General features: G+C 30.1%; 1 protein-coding gene across 1 annotated transcript in view; it reads left to right on the top strand.

Moving 5' to 3' along the window:
- Positions 1–21,944, top strand: part of LOC135959037 (putative mediator of RNA polymerase II transcription subunit 26) — a 147,260-nt gene that overhangs the window by 110,597 nt on the left and 14,719 nt on the right. The window contains exons 5-8 of the mRNA XM_065510030.1: positions 4,246–4,825; positions 10,361–10,482; positions 10,585–10,659; positions 14,635–14,864. Of these exons, the coding sequence (XP_065366102.1) occupies positions 4,246–4,825; positions 10,361–10,482; positions 10,585–10,659; positions 14,635–14,864 (1,007 nt within the window). The remainder of the gene's footprint in view (positions 1–4,245; positions 4,826–10,360; positions 10,483–10,584; positions 10,660–14,634; positions 14,865–21,944) is intronic.

The following is a 21,944-nucleotide window of genomic DNA, read 5'->3' as shown; positions in this document are numbered from 1 at the left end:
CATAGGTAACAAACCGTTCAAAATTAAAAGAAACAATCCAGTACAAAAATGTACCTAAGATCTCAGTTATCAACTTTCTAGAACATAGGAATGATTCTTAACGCCGTTTAGGTAGGTCAAGTGGTTTGGGCCATAAACTATTATTAACTAAAGTATACTTTTAGGCAGCTTTAAAAAATTTTATTTCGATTTTTTTTTAAGTTTTTTGCGATTTTGATCTTGAAGATGAAGTTTTTTTGATTTTGTATGTTCACAATTTTTGTTCTTTATGACAAGGGCTACAACTTTGCCTCAGAGAGTAAATCAAAATTCCGAACTGTTTGCAAGATATGAGCCTGAGAAAATGATCCTTTTTCTGCAAAAATGACACCGAGGCCCCAAATCTTTGAGGGCCCATAGAAAAAAGTGCATGACTTTGGGCAAAACTGGGATACACGGGTCTTTTTTTGGTCTTTTATCACGTAGTGGTTTTTTTTTACACACAGTAATTTGTTAATTATAACTTGAAGAAAACCCAAAATTCAATTCCATGGAAGGTGGTTCAAACAATTCCACTTACGATCGGAATAGAATTCTGTGACAGCCCTGAACATTTACGTGTTTTTGGAATAATTTGACTAATGAACTTGTTATTGGTCTATTTGGGTTAAATAATTTTTTTTGTATGGATCTTCTGCAGTTGTTTTGCTACTTTAAGCATCTTTTAGAGAAAGTCAACTTCAAAAAACATCACTTAAAACTAAGGAAAATAATTCCCGGGAATTCTCGCACAATTTTCCGTGATTTCGGGATTGAAAATTTTGCGTCAGTGACTTAATGTTCAATAATATTTATTTTTGTTGTGCCTAAACCTTTATTTCATTATTACTGATAATTATTTCTTAAACTTAATTTTTTTTTTGTTTCATAACGCCCTTGCACCATCATCCCATTAAGTCATGTAGCAATTAAATATTTGTTTCTTTGAAACTTATTGTGCAAACAAAAATGTTAATTTTAATTAGTTTAAAACTAAAAATAATTACAGCATTTTAGCTTTTGTGCTGATTAGAGTATAGGAGTGAAAGAGAAAGAGTGAGAGAAAGCTAGTGGAGGAGTTAGTTGTAAGTGCAACAATGATGGCACGCACCAGAAAATGTTGAAAACAACTTTTAGTTGTGGTTTACAAAACAAAATTTGAATTAGTTTCAACAATTGTTGTCATGCTTGCCAGATTACACTGGCTTAACCAATAATTATGACCAATTACTGCTTTTGGTTTTTCTAAAATATTTTTTGTTAGATTTAACTTTTCCCTTTTTTTAATTATAAAGAAATCGTAATATAATCTTGTAAAATCGGTCTTAATTTAATGTTAATTTACTGTAGTTTTAGTAGTACATGAAGTTGCATTTTCTTTTATATGCGGTTGTTAAGCCATGGCAGTTGTTTCCGTTTCCGCTATTTATATTAAAAGCAAAATACTTACAATACACAAACAAAAAAAAAAACTTACTACGTAAAACTATAAGAAACTGCCTAAGCTTTTATAACAGCAGCTTTTTTATACATTTCTTTTGTATGACTTTTACTACGCATTATATTTTGCTGTGTTTTTCTCAAAACTTTAGCACATTGCTGTTTTCAGTAACACTCCCCCCATTTACGTCCATTTATGTGGCACGAGTACAACAATCTTTAGCTGATGTTGTGCAACATGCAAATTATGAATTACCACAATAACATCATCGATAATACTAATAAAACGACAACAATGTCTTGGGAAAAATTAAAGAAAAACTTTTCCAGCACGTACATAAATTCTAGTTTTTCTTTTTGTAATAATTTGCTGCTAAAATACAAAAAAAAAAAATAATTATTTAAAAGGTGAAATGTAGTTCGAAAATTGTGGTTTTTTTAAAGTAGAATTAAGAAACGCAACGATATGTTGTCAGTTCCAAACGTTGAATTGAAAAATTCGTTATATCGAGATTTATCGTTTTTTATATTAATTGTTCTATACTTACCACAGCCTTCACTGGGAGGGATTTCGGTTCTAAAATTGATTATACCTTTAAAAATATCCACGTTTGAATGAATATCCATTATTTGAATGAAGATAATTTACAACAACACTTTGTTAAGAGAAGAGCGGTGGTTCCTTTGCCTTTCCAAGAAGAAAAGATTTAATCATTTTTATTTCAGATACAATAGTGCAAACTAAAATTGTTAGTCGTCTATCCTTTGATAACTTACTTCCTGGGAAACTAGATTCTGTAGCTTGAGCACACGTTTTATCTGGTAGCATTATCCATGAGCGAATTCACTTAATCTATATAAATAAAAATCAAATGTCGTTCGTTGGTAATTGCATCAGTAGAGAACGGCTGGACCGATTTAGACAAATTTTTTTTAAAAATGTTGGTCATATCCCAACTAAGGTTTTGACGGAATAAAAAATCGCAGGACGCCTGACCGATTTACCTAACTTATTTTAATGTTCGCAATACATAGTCCACAAAAGTTTTTACATAAATTAAAATTGTCCACGTCCACTAATACGCCCACTATAAAAAATATAAAAAAAACTCACAATAGCTAAAATCGATAATAACTTGGCCAATAAGCGTTTAATCAGGAAAAGGAGATCGATCTCTGATCACTCATATTTCTGACCAAAAATCGATTTTTTATATAAAAACTCCAAATATCTAAAATCGCTAATAACTTGGCCAATAAGCGTTTAATCAAGAAAAAGAGCTCGATCTGTGATCACTCATATTTCTGAACAAAAATTGATTTTTTATATAAAAACTCAAAATATCTAAAGTCGCTAATAACTTGGCCAATAAGCATTTAATCAAGAAAAAGAGCTCGATCTGCGATCATTCATATTTCTGACCAAAATTTGATTTTTTATATAAAAACTTAAAATATCTAAATTCGCTAATAACTTGGCCAATAAGCGTTTAATCAAGAAAAGGAGCTCGATCTGTGATCACTCATATTTCTGACCAAAAAGTCGATTTTTTTTATAAAAACTCAAAATATCTAAATTTGCTAATAACTTGGCCAATAAGCATTTAATCATGAAAAGGAGATATATCTGTGATCACTCATTTTTCAGACCAAATTCGATTACTTATATAAAAACTCAAAATATGTACATTGGTTTACATGAATTCAGTTGTTGCAAGGACTTGAGTGTTTGACAACAAACATGGGTTCTTTGTCTCTCAGTAGCGCTTCTATTACTACGTTTATACGCACGACTTATTCGCAAATAAATATATTGAAAGTAGACAAATTAGACGTATAAACAGTGAATTAATTTTTTATTTGCAAATAGCTAACTCACGAAAACAATTCCTGATTAACGACACTATTTGCAAATAAGATTTTAAATATTGCCATATTTTTTAATATTTTTAGTATTTCTTTCGTTTTTTAAATATTTCATTGCGTTTTTGCATTAAATGGATTGCAAGACAATCAAGAATTTTTAATTCTTTAATTTTTGTATTTAAAAAAATAAGAATTTTCCGTAACAAAAGTGACATATAAACAGAGAGTTAGTTAATTGCAAATAATTTGAATTTGCGAATAGGCTACGTATAAACGTAGTATATGTATATTTTATTCTATGTCCTATATGAATAACAATTATCATTCAATAATACGTTTTTTATTTCTGTTTAACTTTTCAAACCGCTTCTCACAAATTCAAAAATCGAACACAAGCATTTTTTTAACTTGGACAGCACAACGTCTGTCGGGTCAGCTAGTCAATAATAAAACTGCTTTCCAACACAACATTATTTAAAGACCGAAGATTTTTTGAGCCATAGCTTGATATAATTGTCAATGTTAAAAATTTTATCTTTCGCTTGATTTTAATTTATTTTTCTCAACATTCGTTATATAGAGCTCAACATTTTTGTAAACATTCGTTAAATGAATAATTTTAGACCTTGGGAGGCATAGAATAAACGCATAGAACGGAAGGAGAGAGTAAAAAATTACTCTCTTTTCACACATACGGGTGATACAAAATCAAAATACATGCAATACATTCTCATGAATTAGGTTTTTGACAACAGTCTTAGGTTTTTGGCTCTCAGTTACCTATCTAGTTGTTGTCTATGTTGGGAGCATAGAAAATCGCTGCCTAAAAAATAAATTTTACAATTTCTTTATTTTCTTTTCTTTATCTTGTACACTATTTTAATGCATTTCTTCAAATTTCTCCTCTTGTTTATCACACAGTGATCGCATTGCTTTAGTCAAATCGCCAGTGACACATACAAAACCTGCACGCATGAATTTGATACCAGTTGACACGGGTGGTGTTTTAACATTTCAACAAGCCATGTCAGGTGCTGTCTCACCTCAATACTCGGCCGCCACCTCACCCCTCTATGCACCCAACTCCCTGGTTGGTTGTATAAATAGTCACATGCCTTCATCAGCATCAGCGACAAATGCTGGTGGTGGTGGTGGTGCCATAAACACAACAGAACTTGACATGTTGCTAGAGGACACAACATCAACGGCATCACCCACATCAACAGTGTGTTGTGGTGATGGCAGACCACCGAATGGACCATATGTGGCCGATACACCAACTGGAGATTGTGGTGGTGGTGGCAGCATGAGAACTAGAAATGACCATCAGTTTCCACATGCTGATGGTGATTTGGATTCACCTACTGCTGTGCCCCATGAACGTATCGCTGGTGTGGGTTCGAGTCTTATACATGGCGGCAGTTCAGCAACGATTGCTCAGTTGGGCAGCAGGCAAAGACAACGTATGCGTACCTCCAGCATGCCGGCAGAGAGCAGAAAGGTGAGTCTGAGGATTATTTTATTTTGTTGCCTTTTTACCTTGAAGTAGATATAAAAAATGGTCCTCTGTTTTTATGTTTTTGTTTTTCTTTTCTTCTGTTCCATTTTTTTTATTGTTTGACTAATCCTTGAATTTGTAATTTTCTATCCTGTTGTTTGTGTTCTTTTTTTTGTTGTTGTTCGTTTATTTCCTCTTGTATGTACATATGAATAATGAAGACAAACAAGGTAAAAAAAGCCGGGGATTTAAAAGTTATTAAGTGACCATAAATTGTAATGAAATAGTTTTTAAATATTTTATAATGGTTAAGGGTTTTAAATATTGCAGACATTTTTTACTTAGAAGTTAAATTTATCTAACATAAACAAGATTAATGATTTCAGGATATATGCAACAAAATCTTAAATATTTCAACTCAGTAACAAAATTGCTAAGATATACATTATTTATTAGTATTTTCCATAACAATAATATTTGGCAAACTGCGCTCGTAAAATGTCTTTATTTCACGGTTTTAAACTTTGATGTTTACTTTATTTTTTTTATTTTTTGTATAAACTATGAAAAAGTACAAAAATCATTCAAATATTTAACCTTTAGAAAATTTGTAACAAGGTTTCCATGAAAAACTTTTTCAAGCATCTCTATTGTTGGCAATAAACTTTTGCCTGCCATGGCTTTTGTTCTTCAACGAATCGGCCGAACACAATCACAATATCAGATTTTATTTAAATTGCCACATAAAAGAAACAATATTTGTTGCAAAAAAAATAGGTTGCATCCAAAAAAAAATATGTACAGCAAATGATGCCTATTTTTAATGGAATGTGTAATGAAAATTTACCATGACCAGCGATATGATCGGTCTTTTTAACAAGTGATTTTTCTAGGATTGGCGATTGACCCCATGTGGACAACCATTTCATTAGTTATAAGTCGAAAAATATTATTTTTGCTTTGTATTTGTTAAAAATGCACAGCTAGGGCTACGTTTTAAAAAGTCAATCTCTATCTAATTTGTTGTTAAGACTTTCAAAATGACTGATATTTTTTATAGTGAGACAGTTTTACTGTCATGAAATTAAATCAGAAAATGAAATAGGTTTCATAAAATAAGGCTCCTGTCGCATAATGGACAACGAAACGTATGAATTGACAGATTTGTCACTGTCCTCAAGCTGTTACTGATGCTTAATAAATTGTTGAAGTTTGTAAATGGCGCACAGTGGGTCCGATCGAATATAAATTATGTTACAATACTAGCTGACCCAACAGACGTTGTCCTGTTTAAGTTAAAAAAATGCTTGTGTTCGATTTGTGAATTTGTGAGAAGCGGTTTGAAATTTGAAATGAAGCTTATTATTGAATGATAATTTTTAGTCATATAGGACAGATAATAAACTATACATAGAAGCGCTACTGAGAGACAAAGAACCTATGTTTGTTGTCAAAAACTCAAGCTCTTGCAACAACAGAATACATGTGAATCAATGTTCATATTTTGAGTTTTTATATAAGTAATCGAATTTTGGTCTGAAAAATGCGTGATCACAGATCGAGCTCCTTTTCTTGATTAAACGCTTATTGACCAAGTTATTAGTGGTTTTAGATATTGTGAGTTTTTATATAAAAATTTGAATTTTGGTCAGAAATACGAGTCATAACAGATCGAGCTCCTTTTCTCGATTAAACGCTTATTGGCCAAGTTATTAGCGAATTTAGATATTTCGAACTTTTATATAAAAAATCGAATTTTGGTCAGAAATATGAGTGATCACAGATCGAGCTCCTTTTCTTGAATAAACGCTTATTGGCCATGTTATTAGCGAATTTAGATATTTCGAGTTTTTATATAAAAAATCGAATTTTGGTCAGAAATATGAGTGATCACAGATCGAGCTCATTTTCTTGATTAAGCGCTTATTGGCCAAGATATTAGTGAATTTATATATTTTGAGTTTTTATATAAAAAATCGATTTTTGGCCAGAAATATGAGTGATCACAGATCGAGCTCCTTTTCTTGATTAAGCGCTTATTGGCCAAGTTATTAGCGAATTTAGATGATTCGAGTTTTTATATAAAAAATCGAATTTTGGTCAGAAATATGAGTGATCACAGATCGAGCTCCTTTTTGTGATTAAACGCTTATTGGCCAAGTTATTAGCGAATTTAGATATTTCGAGTTTTTATATAAAAAATCGATTTTTGGCCAGAAATATGAGTGATCACAGATCGAGCTCCTTTTTGTGATTAAACGCTTATTGGCCAAGTTATTAGCGAATTCAGATATTTCGAGTTTTTATATAAAAATTCGAATTTTGGTCAGCAATATGGGTGATCACAGATCGAGCTGGTTTTCTTGATTAATCGCTTATTGACTAAGTTATTAGCGAATTTAGATATTTTGAGTTTTTATATAAAAAATCAATTTTTGGTCAGAAATATGAGTGATCACAGATCGAGCTCCTTTTCTTGATTAAACGCTTATTGGCCAAGTTATTAGCGAATTTAGATATTTTGAGGTCTTATATAAAAAATCGAATTTTGGTCAGAGATATGAGTGATCACAGAGCTCCTTTTGTTGATTAAACGCTTATTGGCCAAGTTATTAGCGAATTTCGATTTTTGGTCAGAAATATGAGTGATCACAGATCGAGCTCCTTTTCTTGATTAATCGCTTATTGGCCAAGTTACTAGCGAATTTAGATATTTTGAGTTTTTATATAAAAAATCGATTTTTGGTCAGAAATATGAGTGATCAGTGATCGAGCTCCTTTTCTTGATTAAATGCTTATTCGCCAAGTTACTAGCGAATTTAGATATTTTGAGTTTTTATATAAAAAATCGATTTTTGGTCAGAATATGAGTGATCACAGATCGAGCTTCTTTTCTTGATTAAATGCTTATTCGCCAAGTTATTAGCGAATTTAGATATTTTGAGTTTTTATATAATAAATCGAATTTTGGTCAGAAATGTAAGTGATCACAGATCGAGCTCCTTTTCTTGATTAAACGCTTATTGGCCAAGTTATCAGCGAATTTAGATATTTCGAGTTTTTATATAAAAAATCGAATTTTGGTCAGAAATATGAGTGATCACAGATCGAGCTCTTTTTCTTGAATAAACGCTTATTGGCCAAGATATTATTGAATTTAGATATTTCGAGTTTTTATATAAAAAATCGAATTTTGGCCAAAAATATGAGTGATCACAGATCGAGCTCCTTTTCTTGATTAAACGCTTATTGACCAAGTTATTAGCGAATTTAATTATTTTGAGTTTTTATATAAAAAATCGAATTTTGGTCAGAAATATGACTGATCACAGATCGGGCTGCTTTTCTTGATTAAACGCTTATTGACCAAGTTATTAGCGAATTTAGATTTTTTGAGTTTTTATATAAAAATTCGAATTTTTATCAGAAATATGAGTGATCACAGATCGAGCTGCTTTTCTTGATTAAACGCTTATTGGCCAAGTTATTAGCGAATTTCGATTTTTGGTCAGAAATAAGAGTGATCACAGATCGAGCTCTTTTTCTTTAATAAACGCTTATTGGCCAAGATATTAGCGAATTTAGATATTTTGAGTTTTTATATAAAAAAATCGATTTTTGGTCAGAAATATGAGTGATCACAGATCGAGCTTCTTTTCTTGATTAAACGCTTATTGGCCAAGATATTAGCGAATTTAGATATTTCGAGTTTTTATATAAAAAATCGAATTTTGGTCAGAAATATGAGGGATCACAGATCGAGCTCCTTTTCATGAATAAACGCTTATTGGTCATGTTATTAGCGAATTCAGATATTTCGAGTTTTTATATAAAAAATCAAATGTTGGTCAGAAATATGAGTGATCACAGATCGAGCTCCTTTTCTTGATTAAACGCTTATTGGCCAAGTTATTAGCGAATTTAGATATTTTGAGTTTTTATATAAAAATTCGATTTTTGGCCAGAAATATGAGTGATCACAGATCGAGCTCCTTTTCTTGATTAAACGCTTATTGACCAAGATATTAGTGAATTTAGATATTTTTAGTTTTTATATAAAAAATCGATTTTTGGCCAGAAATATGAGTGATCACAGATCGAGCTCCTTTTCTTGATTAAACGCTTATTGGCCAAGTTATTAGCGAATTTAGATATTTTGAGTTTTTATATAAAAATTCGAATTTTGGTCAGCAATATGGGTGATCACAGATCGAGCTGCTTTTCTTGATTAAACGCTTATTGTCCAAGTTATTAGCGAATTTCGATTTTTGGTCAGAAATAAGAGTGATCACAGATCGAGCTCTTTTTCTTGAATAAACGCTTATTGGCCAAGATATTAGCGAATTTAGATATTTTTAGTTTTTATATAAAAAATCAAATGTTGGTCAGAAATATGAGTGATCACAGATCGAGCTCCTTTTCTTGATTAAACGCTTATTGGCCAAGTTATTAGCGAATTTAGATATTTTGAGTTTTTCTATAAAAATTCGAATTTTGGTCAGCAATATGGGTGATCACAGATCGAGCTGCTTTTCTTGATTAATCGCTTATTGGCAAAGTTATTAGCGATTTTAGATATTTTGAGTTTTTATATAAAAAATCGAATTTTGGTCAGAAATATGAGTGATCACAGATCGAGCTGCTTTTCTTGATTAAACGCTTATTGGCCAAGATAATAGCGAATTTAGATAATTCGAGTTTTTATATAAAACATCGAATTTTGGTCAGAAATATGAGTGTTCACAGATCGGGCTCTTTTTCTTGATTAAACGCGAATTTAGATATTTTGAGTTTTTATATAAAAAATTGAGTTAAATCAAAAAAAATGACGTACATTTAAAAAAAAAATTGTATAAATCGGTTCGGCTGTTCTCTACTGATGCAATTACCAACGAACGACATTTGATTTTTATTTATATAGATTATAATATAAAGAGAAATTTTCATTTTAAATTAAATTATTTGCAAAATTTCCTCATGCATTTATTGCAGACTGTAAAATTTATTGTCGACCTGCGTTAAAAGTTGTAAAACAATTATGTCCTTTTCAGTTTGTGACCTCCCTGTGAGCCTTTACTAATGTACATATGTGCATTGTCCGTATTGAGTTTGTGCACTTTGTATACTTTAAAAGTGTATTAGTTTTAGTGCATTTTTCCTTTCTATTTTTTTTTGTTCCTTTAAACTAAAGTTTAGTTTCAATTTACTCTAGAGAGGGATCATAAAAGTCTCGTAAAAGTGCAATGACCCTTTTAACACTGAACCAACATACATGTGTTTACACTACTATTTAAACGTGAGTCAGACTATGCTTGAGTACATGGATAAATATATAGATGCACTACTACTACCTGTTAACAAAAGAACAAAAATTGTTTAATATTTATATATTTTTCTTTACATACATATTTATTTGTCTTACCAAGGCTTCCTTTTCTAAATATATGTATCCTATATACATATGTACTATTTTTCTAGTTTAAAAAAAGTTTTTATTTGTTTTCTTTTTTCTTCTTGTTTGGATTTCTTGAATGGCAGCCCCGTTTAGCCGATACCCGCCGCCAGGCCATACATTGTGCTGACTTGGACTTGGAATACTATCGATTGCGTAGTTTTAGTATCACCTCACATGGTGTGTGTAATTTAGGAGATTCTTTAAGGTATGTGGGTTAAATATAGAGTATTATACTGTATTGATATTTAATGCAATGAATAATATTTCAAATTTAAATTTGTTTATTTTTTACTTTGTTATTTTTTAGAAGTCGCAGATCTAGATCAATTAATTCAGTGACCTCAACGGGTACCTCAAATAGTGGTAAAGATAGACATAATAGGTGAGTATTTAAATTATTTTATGATCATTATGAATAACACAAAACATAACACTGGTCAATAGCAAAAAAGGCTTGAATAACCACTATATAGATTTGATGCATCATGTCTGCCTAGGTACAAAAATGGTACTATTTTTATACCCTACACCACCATAGTGGAGAGGGTATAATGCGTTTGTGCAGATGTTTGTAACGCCCAAAAATATTAATCTAACACCAACCTTAAAGTATACCGATCGACTTGTAATCACTTTTGACTTGTAATTACCGCCCGTCCGTCTGGCTGGCTGGTTGTCGATGTAAACCTTGTGCGCAAAGTGCAGGTCGCAATTTTGAAGATATTTCGACAAAATTTGGTCCATATAATTTTTTCCGCCTAAGGACCAAGCCTATTGATTCTGGCTGAAATCGGGCCATTACATACAAATGTTCTCCCGAAATTGAACTTTATCGGTCATAAATGTTTAAGTTATATATGTATCTACAGAAGTTTCGCTCCAAATAAGTTTTATATATACAAAATTCATATCATCAAATTTTGTTACGATCGGTCCATAATTAGTCATAGCTCCCATATAGGCCCGCTTCCGAAAATCACTTTAACGTGCATAAGTCTCTTAAAAATGTTGGTATACACACAAAATTCAACATAAATAACTTCCATATAGACATAAATCACACGACCTAATTTCATGGTGACCGGTCCATAATTTGTCTTAGCTCCCATATAAGAACCACTTCCGAAAATCGGTCACGAATATAAATTATTGATATTTTAAAAGAAAAATGTTTTTGCACATTTACTCAGTGTAGGGTATTATATGGTTCTTACTTGTTTTTTTTTTTAAATTGTTAAGTAAAATTGTAAATTTTGTTAGAAGTATCTCCTTAATGATAACTCAAAATGCGTTAGACCGATATTATTAATATAAACTCAGAAAAGTTGAAATTTACATAACCTTTAATCCGTTTATATAATTCGTTTCAATGGGCTCAGTAGTTTCGGAGTTATAATAACAAATTAAAGCAAAAAATATATTTTTTACGTGAAAATAGCAAATTTTCTTGTTTTAAAAAAATCATGAAAAATGGAAAACGGCAAAAATTTTCCAGACTTATTACTTTATCGCAAAGCCACATGCAATAGTAACAAAATGAGATAACGATAATAAAAATCGGTTGATTGTTTTCGAATTTATTCACAATTAAGTAAATTCGCTCATTTTCACCAAATTTTAGTTTTTTGTTTGATATACATAAAATTGAGTGGTTAATGTTGTTCTTTCGATTAATTGAATTTTGAAAACATTTTCCCCATTCTATTGACAAATTTTCACATATACAGTGGGGAGCTCAAATGAGTACATGTTTCTATTTTGTGCACTTCTTATGGAATAAAAATAAAACTAATAAATCAAATCCAAAAATTTTTTCTGTCATTTATTTTATGTCTAATATGTAACAAAATTAATTACAATTCAAAACAAAAAACATCCAGTTCTAAATAAAAAAACAGGCAAAACTAAAATAACTCGCATGTACTCAATTTTGCACCCCACAATAATTTTAGGGAAGAATTGCATTTTTTTAAAAAAATTTTCAAAATCCTTTATTACTTAAATAAAATTTTACACGCATTGGCATATTTTATATAAATTTTTCATTAACTTTTTTTGGAATACTCTCTCTCTCGTGCTCAATCCGCTGTTAAAGCTCGTACAAATTGGTAGGAGTTAATAGGTATTGTTTCAACCGCCAATTTACGATTTACTAAAAATTCTCAATAGGATTGACCTCAAGACATTGAGCTGATAACTGCATTAATAAGAAATTTTTCTAGGAACACCATTCTTTACAATTTTTGACGTGTGCATTGGGTCACCATCCTATTGAAAAATTACTTCTTCTGCAGGATTTCCTCTTTTATATACAAAAACGTGATGATGAGACTACAAAATCGGTATGGTGAGTCTGCAAAATACGCAGATGGTTTTCTTTTCCCATTATTTCATTGATTCTTTGCATTGGTCCAAGGTGGCACCATATAAAGCAACCCCATATCATTACCGTGTTTTACTGTTTCCTTACTGTGTCACCAATTTTGAAAAAATCGGTGAAATAATGAGTTAAGAAGACTATCTGCGTATATTGAAGACTAATCATACCGAATTTATAGACTTGCCATTCCGATTTTGTAGATAAGAGCGCCAATCATGTCGAACAAGTTATTTTACAGCAGGACGGCGAATTAAAGCACTCATCAAAAACTTTGAAAAATGGTTTAGTGAGCAAAATTTTTACCGAAATAGTGTCCAGTTCGATATACCGACCTCAATACATAATCATCTTTGTCTTTTTCACATTCGTCTTTTGACTTTGTAGATTATAACGCCTATCCCGCAGAAGAAGTAATTTTTCAATAGGATGGTGACCCAATACACACGTCAAAAATCGTAAAGAATGGTGTTCCTAGAAAAATTTCTTTTTAATGCAGTTATCAGCTCAATGTCTTGAGTTCAATCCTATTGAGAATTTTTAGTGAATCGTGAATTGGCGGTTGAAACAATACCGATTAACTCCTACCAATTTGTACGAGCTTTAACAGCGGATTGAGCACGAGAGAGAGAGAGAATTTCAAAAAAAGTTAATGAAAAATTTATAGAAAATATGCCAATGCGTGTAAAATTTTATTTACGTAATATAGGATTTTGAAATTTTTTTTAAAAAATTCAATTCTTCCCTAAGGTTATTGTGGGGTGCAAAATTGAGTACATGCGAGTTATTTTAGTTTTGTCTGTTTTTTTTATTTAGAACTGGATGTTTTTTGTTTGAATTGTAATTCATTTTGTTATATATTAAACATAAAATAAATGACAGAAAAAAATTTTGGATTTGCTTTATTAGTTTTATTTTTATTCTATAAGAATTGCACACAATAGAAACATGTACTCATTTGAGCTCCCCACTGTATATTGTGTCGCAATCGGCTCAGTAGTTTCGGAGTTATAATAACAAATTGAAGCAAAAAATATATTTTTTATGTGAAAATAGAAATTTTTTGTTTTAAAAAAATCACGAAAAAATCGAAAACGGCAGAAATTGTTAAAATTTATTGCTTTATCGCAAAACAACATGTAATAGGAACAAAATAAAATATCGCTTATAAAAATCGGTTGATTGTTTTCGAATTTATTCACAATTAAGTGAAATCGCTCATTTTCACAAAATTTTTTGTTTTTGTTTGATATACATAAAATTGAGTAGTTAATGTTTTTCTTTCGATTCGAATGAGACTTTCGACATGAAATGTTTTATTTTAATAACATCGGACTAATCCTTTTTGAGTTATCTTTAATTATGTGAAGAAACGTCTAAAAAAATTTATAATTTTTCTTATTTTTTTTACTACTGGAACCACAATACATTAAAATTGTGTAGTGGTTTAAAAAGCCTTTAAAATTTTTTCGATTTTGTTGCCTTGTGTAATGCATGGATTTATCTGTCTGTCTCTCTAAACAAAAAAATTACAAAATTAAAAACAAGTTTTTGATGAAATTTGAATCTCGATACAAGGTTTCACTTTCAAATTTTGGAAGTGATAAGTAATTTTGTTTCCTGCCTATTATAGGAAAATGTTTTAAAAAATCCTAACAATAACATTATGTAACATTACGAAAGCCAAATGGTATCTATAATTTGGCAACAAATTTAACAAAACAATTTTCTCTATCCTCGTTACATAACACATACGAAGTGAATGCATTAAATAAAAATCACTTCCTGTGGCAACATTATAGTAAATCTCATCTCAGTAACAGCTGGCGTATGATTATTATTAATTCATTTTTCTGCAAATTTCATAAGAAATTGACTTAAGTTTTACAAAAACAACAGATAAAAGAAGTAAAAATACATTTTAATATAATATTTTGCCTTGTTTTTTTTCTTTCATTCATCCCCTGTATTTCATTTCAGTAATGCTTCGCGTACGTCTGGTGATATTTTATTTGAAAGTGATAAAATAAATGCAAGTGGTGCGAACAGCGGCGGCGGTGGAGGAGCTGGTGGAGGCGGTAATATTGGTGGTAAAGCCCAAATACCCGTGTATAAAATTGCCATGTTGGGAGCATCCGGTGTTGGAAAAACAACATTAACGTATCAATTTACAACATCCGATTATATTTGCGCCTACGATTTGAGTTTGGGTAAGTGGCAAATTTCATTCACTTATTTTTGCACAAACAAAATGAAGAAAGACTTACAAATGAAAAACAAATTATCGAAAGTAACGAAATGTGTGGTAAAGGGAAAACTTTTTGGGAATTTCTGTGTTTAATATGGTTGTGTAGTAGAAGTACTCCATTAAAAATCTTTTAAGGTTAGATTGAAATATTTAAATTTAAGTTCGCAGACAGGAAAATATAATCAGAACAAAATTGTTGCCATATTGGACAAGATCACCACATTATTTTATTTGGAAGTATTCACAATATTGAAATGATTGTCAAAAATAACTTAAGTTTTTCAAAACTTTTGTTAAACAACAGCCTTCCAGATTAATGTGTTATCCAATAATGTTAATGTTTGCACAATGGTTTTCTTTTTGGTTAATTTTAAATTTAAATTGTTTTTAAAATATATTAAGTTCATTTCTTCAATGATATCTTTAGGATTGTGTTTAATATTGTTTACTATTGTTGTACACATTTACAACAAATAAATTAAATATTTGGGGTATTCACACGGTCATATTGTCATAATGTCCTAATATATTATAATAGTTATGACAAAAGAATAAACACATTTGAACTGTGTCTTATTAGTTAAGAACTTTTTTGTTTGAAACACAACAAAAATTAGTTTAAACTATCATAATATATTAGGACATTATGATAATATGACCTGATAGCAGACCGTTTGCATACATACATTATTTTCAGGACTTATACAGCTTAAAATGTTACGCAGCCTTTTAGCTTACAAGAATCGAATGAATGAATGACTTAATGAATAAATAAAAACGTGTTAAAATGATTTCTTTAAATTTATTGTAGGAAGAGAAAATGTAACATGAATTAACTTTAATGACGTTGCTGATGGATGATTTTTAATTTAAATCAAAATAAAATAAACATTAAGGAAATATTTGGGGGAAAACATTTATCAGTCAAGTGTAAATACTTAACGGCTTTAAAGTAACAAAGAAATTATTGATTTTCAATTTCTTTATAAACATGTTATGTAAACAAGTCAGTGAGAAAAGCATGGAGTAATTTATCAAATTTTCATAAAACGTTATTAGCTGCGTTTAATATGAGTGTATATTAGGCTGGCCCTTATTTTGCACTATTTGGATTTTCAAAGATCCCAGGGACTAAAACTGTTTTCTATCATCCAAAAATGTAGTTTTTTGAGACAAATCGAATAACGTTAGAGGCTGCATATTTTATTTGAAATTTCGTGGTTCGGGACAAACTATATATGGACTGAGATCGATAAAACCTTAACACACGTTTTTCATTCAAACTTTTAACACAAGTATTATTTGATTTTGTATTTTTGTATCAAGTTACCTTTGTAAAGCATGTCAGTTATTATGTTTAATGTCAATTATGTTCTTTTGTTGTTAATCTGATTAAAATGAGTGACGAGAAAAAAGCGCGTACTAAAATTATTAAATATTTTAAACAAAACTCAACTTGGTTCTCTAAAAAGTTAGCCAAACAACGGTAGAACTTGTCCGTTGATAGAAAAGGAAGGAATGATGTTTCTAAGCACCAATAAATAGACATCATTTTCAAAAGAGCACCCAACACATCCGGTAGGAAAGCAGTCCAGTTTGCTCAGTACTTGGATGACGAAACGTATGTTCTGGAAAATTGTTCGCAGCATCCGGGTCAAAATTTGTATGTTGCTGATGCTCGAGGGAATGCTGTAGAATAGTTTAGGATCCAAAAGCAGAAAATTTTCCCAAAAAGTTCTTGGCATGGCAAAGTAATATGGAGTTGCGACAAAAGAAGCCTAACATTTGTTACAAAGGGCTCTATAAATACAGAAATTTACAACAAGGAATGTTTACAAAAGTGGATGTTACCATTCATAAGACTTCTTGTCCACGTGTCTTGAGCAGTACAAGAACAGTATTGTATTATTTGTACCAATAGAGGCAAATCCTCCAAAATGCCTGCAGCTAAGACCAGTGGAGAGATATTGGGCTCTTGTTAAAAGAGAATTGAAGAGCACAAAAAAATGTGTCCAAAATTGTGGAAGATTTTAAAAGGAGATGGACTACCTGTTCGAACAAGGTGACAGAAAGCTCAATAAAAATCTTAATGGAAGGGTTTCCGGAAAAGGTTCATAAATTCATCACTATTGATTAGAACTATACAAATAATAATAAAGTTGTAATAATAATTTCAATAAAATAAAATAAAAATCAAAACTTTAAATTTAGTGTTTAATTTTTATTAACAAAATATGTATTTTACGATTTTTTCGATATCAGTCCTTATAAAAAAATGTTCCTCAAATGTGTTTTATTTTTATGGCAGGGAAAATAAAACTCCTCAAATGAATTTTATTTTCTGATGGCTAATTAAAACTGTCTTAAGAGTTTCAACCGAACTTTCATTTATTTTTTCGGTTGCACACATATAATTTTTCGGTTCTATCAACAGAAAGTCAGATGATAATAAAGAATTTCGTTTGAATATACAGGTAGGCCTCCATTTACGCGGTTTGTTGGGCCCAAAAAAATAGCGTGTAAATCAAATTCGCGTAAAACGAGGTTCTAATTTAGAACGAAATGCTTTTGTGGGGCCAACAATTTTTTATTTCGCGTAAAACAATACATCAGTCACATAACAAAAAAGAAATCGGAACCTAAAAATTGCGTTAAATAGAAAACACATATCGTCACATTAAATGAAAGCGGACGTTACTACACAACAATTCAAAATCGAGTTTTTGATTGATTGAACAATTGCCAAGAATACTCTATTATTGATTTTATAACGTATCCTGTAAAAACAATAAAAATGTAGTTACGTCCGTTTGCGACGTTATATGTATACTTTAGGTAAACTTATTTTATTTGTACTTTTAAAAACTTACTTAAAACAAAAGTAAAGTAAAAAAAATATTTCTTATCAAAAATTAATAAAAGAGATCAAAACATAGCAAAAAATTCATAAAAATTAACGAAGTTTTCAAAAAAAAATTTTTATTCGCTTGTGTTTTTTTCGATTCTTGTTGTTTGTTGCCGCGTTATATAATAGTCATGTATTTGAACAAATTTTTGCTAATTTGAGTTCGCGTTATATCGAATTCGCGTAAATAAAGTACCGCGTAAATGGAGGCTTACATGTATTAAATTTTTGTTATCACTTCCAACATTTTGTAGCCGCAACTATAAAATTCGGTCACTAAGGTAGAATCATTCGATTGGCAACAAATTCGGTAGAATCTGTTTCCCTGCGTGTTAACTGTGAAGTTAAGATTGTTTTTTTAAGATCACAATAGATTATGAAAGAACACTTCAATACGAATCTATTGGTAGACGACAGTATATGTATCCATTGACTCTAACATGAAGAGTTTTTGAATTTAAATTTCCTGTTTCGGTTAGAAAATGGCTGATTGCTCCCCATATAAAGCAAAATACTGTTAGCTAAGTTATTTTTTTAAAGAAAAAGCCGAAAGACATATTATCACAAAAGTTACCATTATTTTTTTTAATTGAGTTTTATTTATTTTCTTGTTTTGGCCGATTTTACTAAAATTTATGTCACTTTTTTAGACGATGAACAATTTAAGACCTCTTTAGCATCGAAAATCAGAAAAGTGCAGAATAAGGTCCAGCCTAATGTAAATAGCGAGGTGAATGTTTGCGTAAAGTGCTAAATTTGATTGACACATGCAAATACACGCACAAATTAACAAAGCCACTGACATTTACACATGAGTTAATACATTCGCCTACAAGGGAGATGAAACAGAACCACATGCAGACATAATTATGTTCATTATATAAAGGGTGTTTATGCACATTAGGATGATTTAAAACTAAAACAAAATATTAAAGAGGTTGGCTACTGAAATCTAAGTTCAGTATTAAATTTTCCTATATTTTTTTTTGTTATATTTTTTAACTTAAACAAACCAATATTTTAGTTGTTTTAAAACTCATTACAGACAGCCTATTAAAACTAAAAATAATACTGATATATATATACTATTTATAAGAATAAAAAAATACTTAAAAACTCTGTGGTATGAAGTTGATTTTTATTATGCTGCTTTTAAGACACCCACTAGCAATTGGCCGTAAGGACTCATCATAATTTAATTTATGCTTTTCCTGCTACGACTTTTCTCCACAATAACAAATCAAATAATATTCTTATATTTAGAAGGAGGTAGAAAAAACAGGAAATATATATTTTTTTCCTTTTGTAGCAGAGACTCCCTCTCAAAATAAAATAATGGAAATAATAAAATTACCACACAATGAGTGAGTGTTTTAATTAGTCTTTCTGTGTTGGAGAGTATTCGGGGTTTTGTAAATGGGTTTTATGAGTTTGTTTGTTTGTAAACTCAGAAAATTTGCTCAGTAGTTTTGTTTTAATTCACAAGAAATTAGTTTTTTTTCTTTCATTCTACAAATAAAAAAATACTATATATTTTATACTTAAGAGCAAGCAATAATATATTAAGTTGAATTCAAGAGCCTTTAGAGTGTTTTTAAGTACTTGTACATTATTATCAGGCCACAAAATGTTACTTCATACAGTGTTTGGAAGATGTCCTGCTGATAACTGCAAACATATTGAAATACTTAAATTTATTTAATTTTAAGAAATGTTTTTAATTTAATTAATTTAAATATTCTAGACGAAAAAAGTAGCATGCTGATTCTTGCAAGAGAAATATTTTTATTTATTAGACTTTGATATAGAGTTCAAACAAGGTTAAAACATTTTCCTAATTTTTAAATTTATGTGCTGTTTTTCTATAGCGAACGAGTACTTTGAGTGGAAATTTAACATGTGTTTTGTTATTGTAACAAAAACAAAGCACTCGTTCGCTATAAAAAAACAGCACATTAATTTATGTTAAAATATTCATTATTGGAATCAACAAATCTGTTCATTCATTTTTAAAATAATTGGTCATTATTCAATACTTTATATACTTTTATTAATTGATTGGGTTTATGTAAGTAATCGAACTTTGGTCCGAAATATGAGTGATCACAGATGGAGCTTCTTTTCTTGATTAAACGCTTATTGGCCAAGTTATATGCAAATTTAGATATTTTTTCAGCTTTTATATAAAAAATCGATATTTGATTAGAAATATGAGTGATCACAGATCGAGCTCTTTTTCTTGATTAAACGCTTATTGGCCAAGTTATATGCAAATTTAGATATTTTTTCAGTTTTTGTATAAAAAATCGATATTTGATCAGAAATATGAGTGATCACAGATCGAGCTCTTTTTCTTGAATAAACGCTTATTGGCCAAGTTATTAGCGAATTTAGATATTTTGAGTTTTTTTTATAAAAAATCGATTTTTGTCCAGAAATATGAGTGATCACAGATCAAGCTCTTTTCTTTGATTAAATATGAGTGATCACAGATCGAGCAGTTTTTCTTGATTAAACACTTATTGATCAAGTTATTAGCGAATTTAGATATTTTGAGTTTTTATATAAAAAATCGATTTTTGGCCAGAAATATGAGTGATCACACATCCAACTCTTTTTGTTGATTAAACGTTTATTGACCAAGTTAATAGTGAATTTAGAATGTAGACAACATTCTAAATGACAACGAATGAGTAGTTTTATTTGCTATGTAATTTTATTTCAATGGATATTTTCTATTGGGCGTGAAAAGCTTTTGTGGACTATTGTGAACATTTAAAAAATAATAGCCAAATCGGTTCAGGCGTTCTGCGACTTTAGATAAATCGAAAAAAGTGGGCGTAAAAGTGAACATGGTAAAATTTTTCCCTCAGTGAAAACTTAAATTGGATAACTACGAATATTTATACAAAAAATTAGGCAAATCGGTGTAGCCGTTTTCCGATTTTAGATAAATCGAAAAAAGTGGGCGTAAAAGTGGTCGTGGTCAATTTTTCATTCCGTAAAAACCTATGTTTGACTATGACCAACGTTTTAACTAAAAAATTGTTTTCAACTGATGCAATTACCAACGAACGACATTTGATTTTTATTTATATAGAAGATGAAGTGGTTGAGAAGTTTTGCCACACCCGCTTTATAGTCCAGACCGTGGCCAGTCCCACTACTATTTGTTTCGATCGATGCAGTACGCTCTCTCTCTGGGATACGCTGCAGTTTGGAACAGAGTATTCAATATTGTCATGATTCGTTCTTGGCCTCAAAAGATGAGCAGTTATTTTCGCTCAGAAGCCATATGTTAACGGAATGAATTTATATTGTTCAAATGTTTCAAAATAAGAGCTAACGATATATCACTTTCATCAACATTTTCAATATCACATTTATCCTTTCATTCAATATCATTTTATTGGGAGCCTACGGTTTGATTAGTATTATCAATAACAATCAAATATCGTATTTAATATACAATTGAGATTTTGCAAATATTTGATCACGGGAAGAAAAAATAAAAATATATTTTCGTTCAAAATAAAAATTGTGCTTATGATGTAATATTATAGCTTCTCTATACGGCATTTGTATACCTCTGCTATTTAAATTAAATCGATTATTTTTATATAAAATTATTCGAATGAATAAGACTGAAATGAAAATATTCCAACGGTTAATATTTGAAAACTTTTTCCTTGGAATCTGCTTAAAGTTGGTTAAAGAATCTGAAAATGTTTGCAATTGAATAAAGTATATTTCAATAGAAATTTTTGTTGAAAATATGCCTAAAATTTAAACGTAATATTTGAATTTTTCATTAATAATTCAAGCAATTGTTTTCAATTAAAATAATTAAATTTCAACATCATCATCATAGTGATATGTTGCAACACATGCCAAAAACATATCATCCTGCCTCTTTGAATTCCTCCCGCATTGATTGACATGGATACACTCTCATGTATTTATAAATATTATTAAACAAAATTATCTTACACAACTTTTCATCTGTTTTTTTTTTTATCCCTCAAGATGAAAATTGTGTCAGCATAAAGTGTTTTTTTAATAAAATTAAACTTTTATTTGGTAAAATGTTTTTCAGGCTGCTGCCTGAAAAGTTTTTACATGTTATACATTAAATGG

The sequence above is a fragment of the Calliphora vicina genome, chromosome 4 (assembly GCF_958450345.1).
Source record: "Calliphora vicina chromosome 4, idCalVici1.1, whole genome shotgun sequence".
Taxonomy (NCBI): domain Eukaryota; kingdom Metazoa; phylum Arthropoda; class Insecta; order Diptera; family Calliphoridae; genus Calliphora; species Calliphora vicina.
This window is presented reverse-complemented; position numbering and strand designations above follow the sequence as displayed.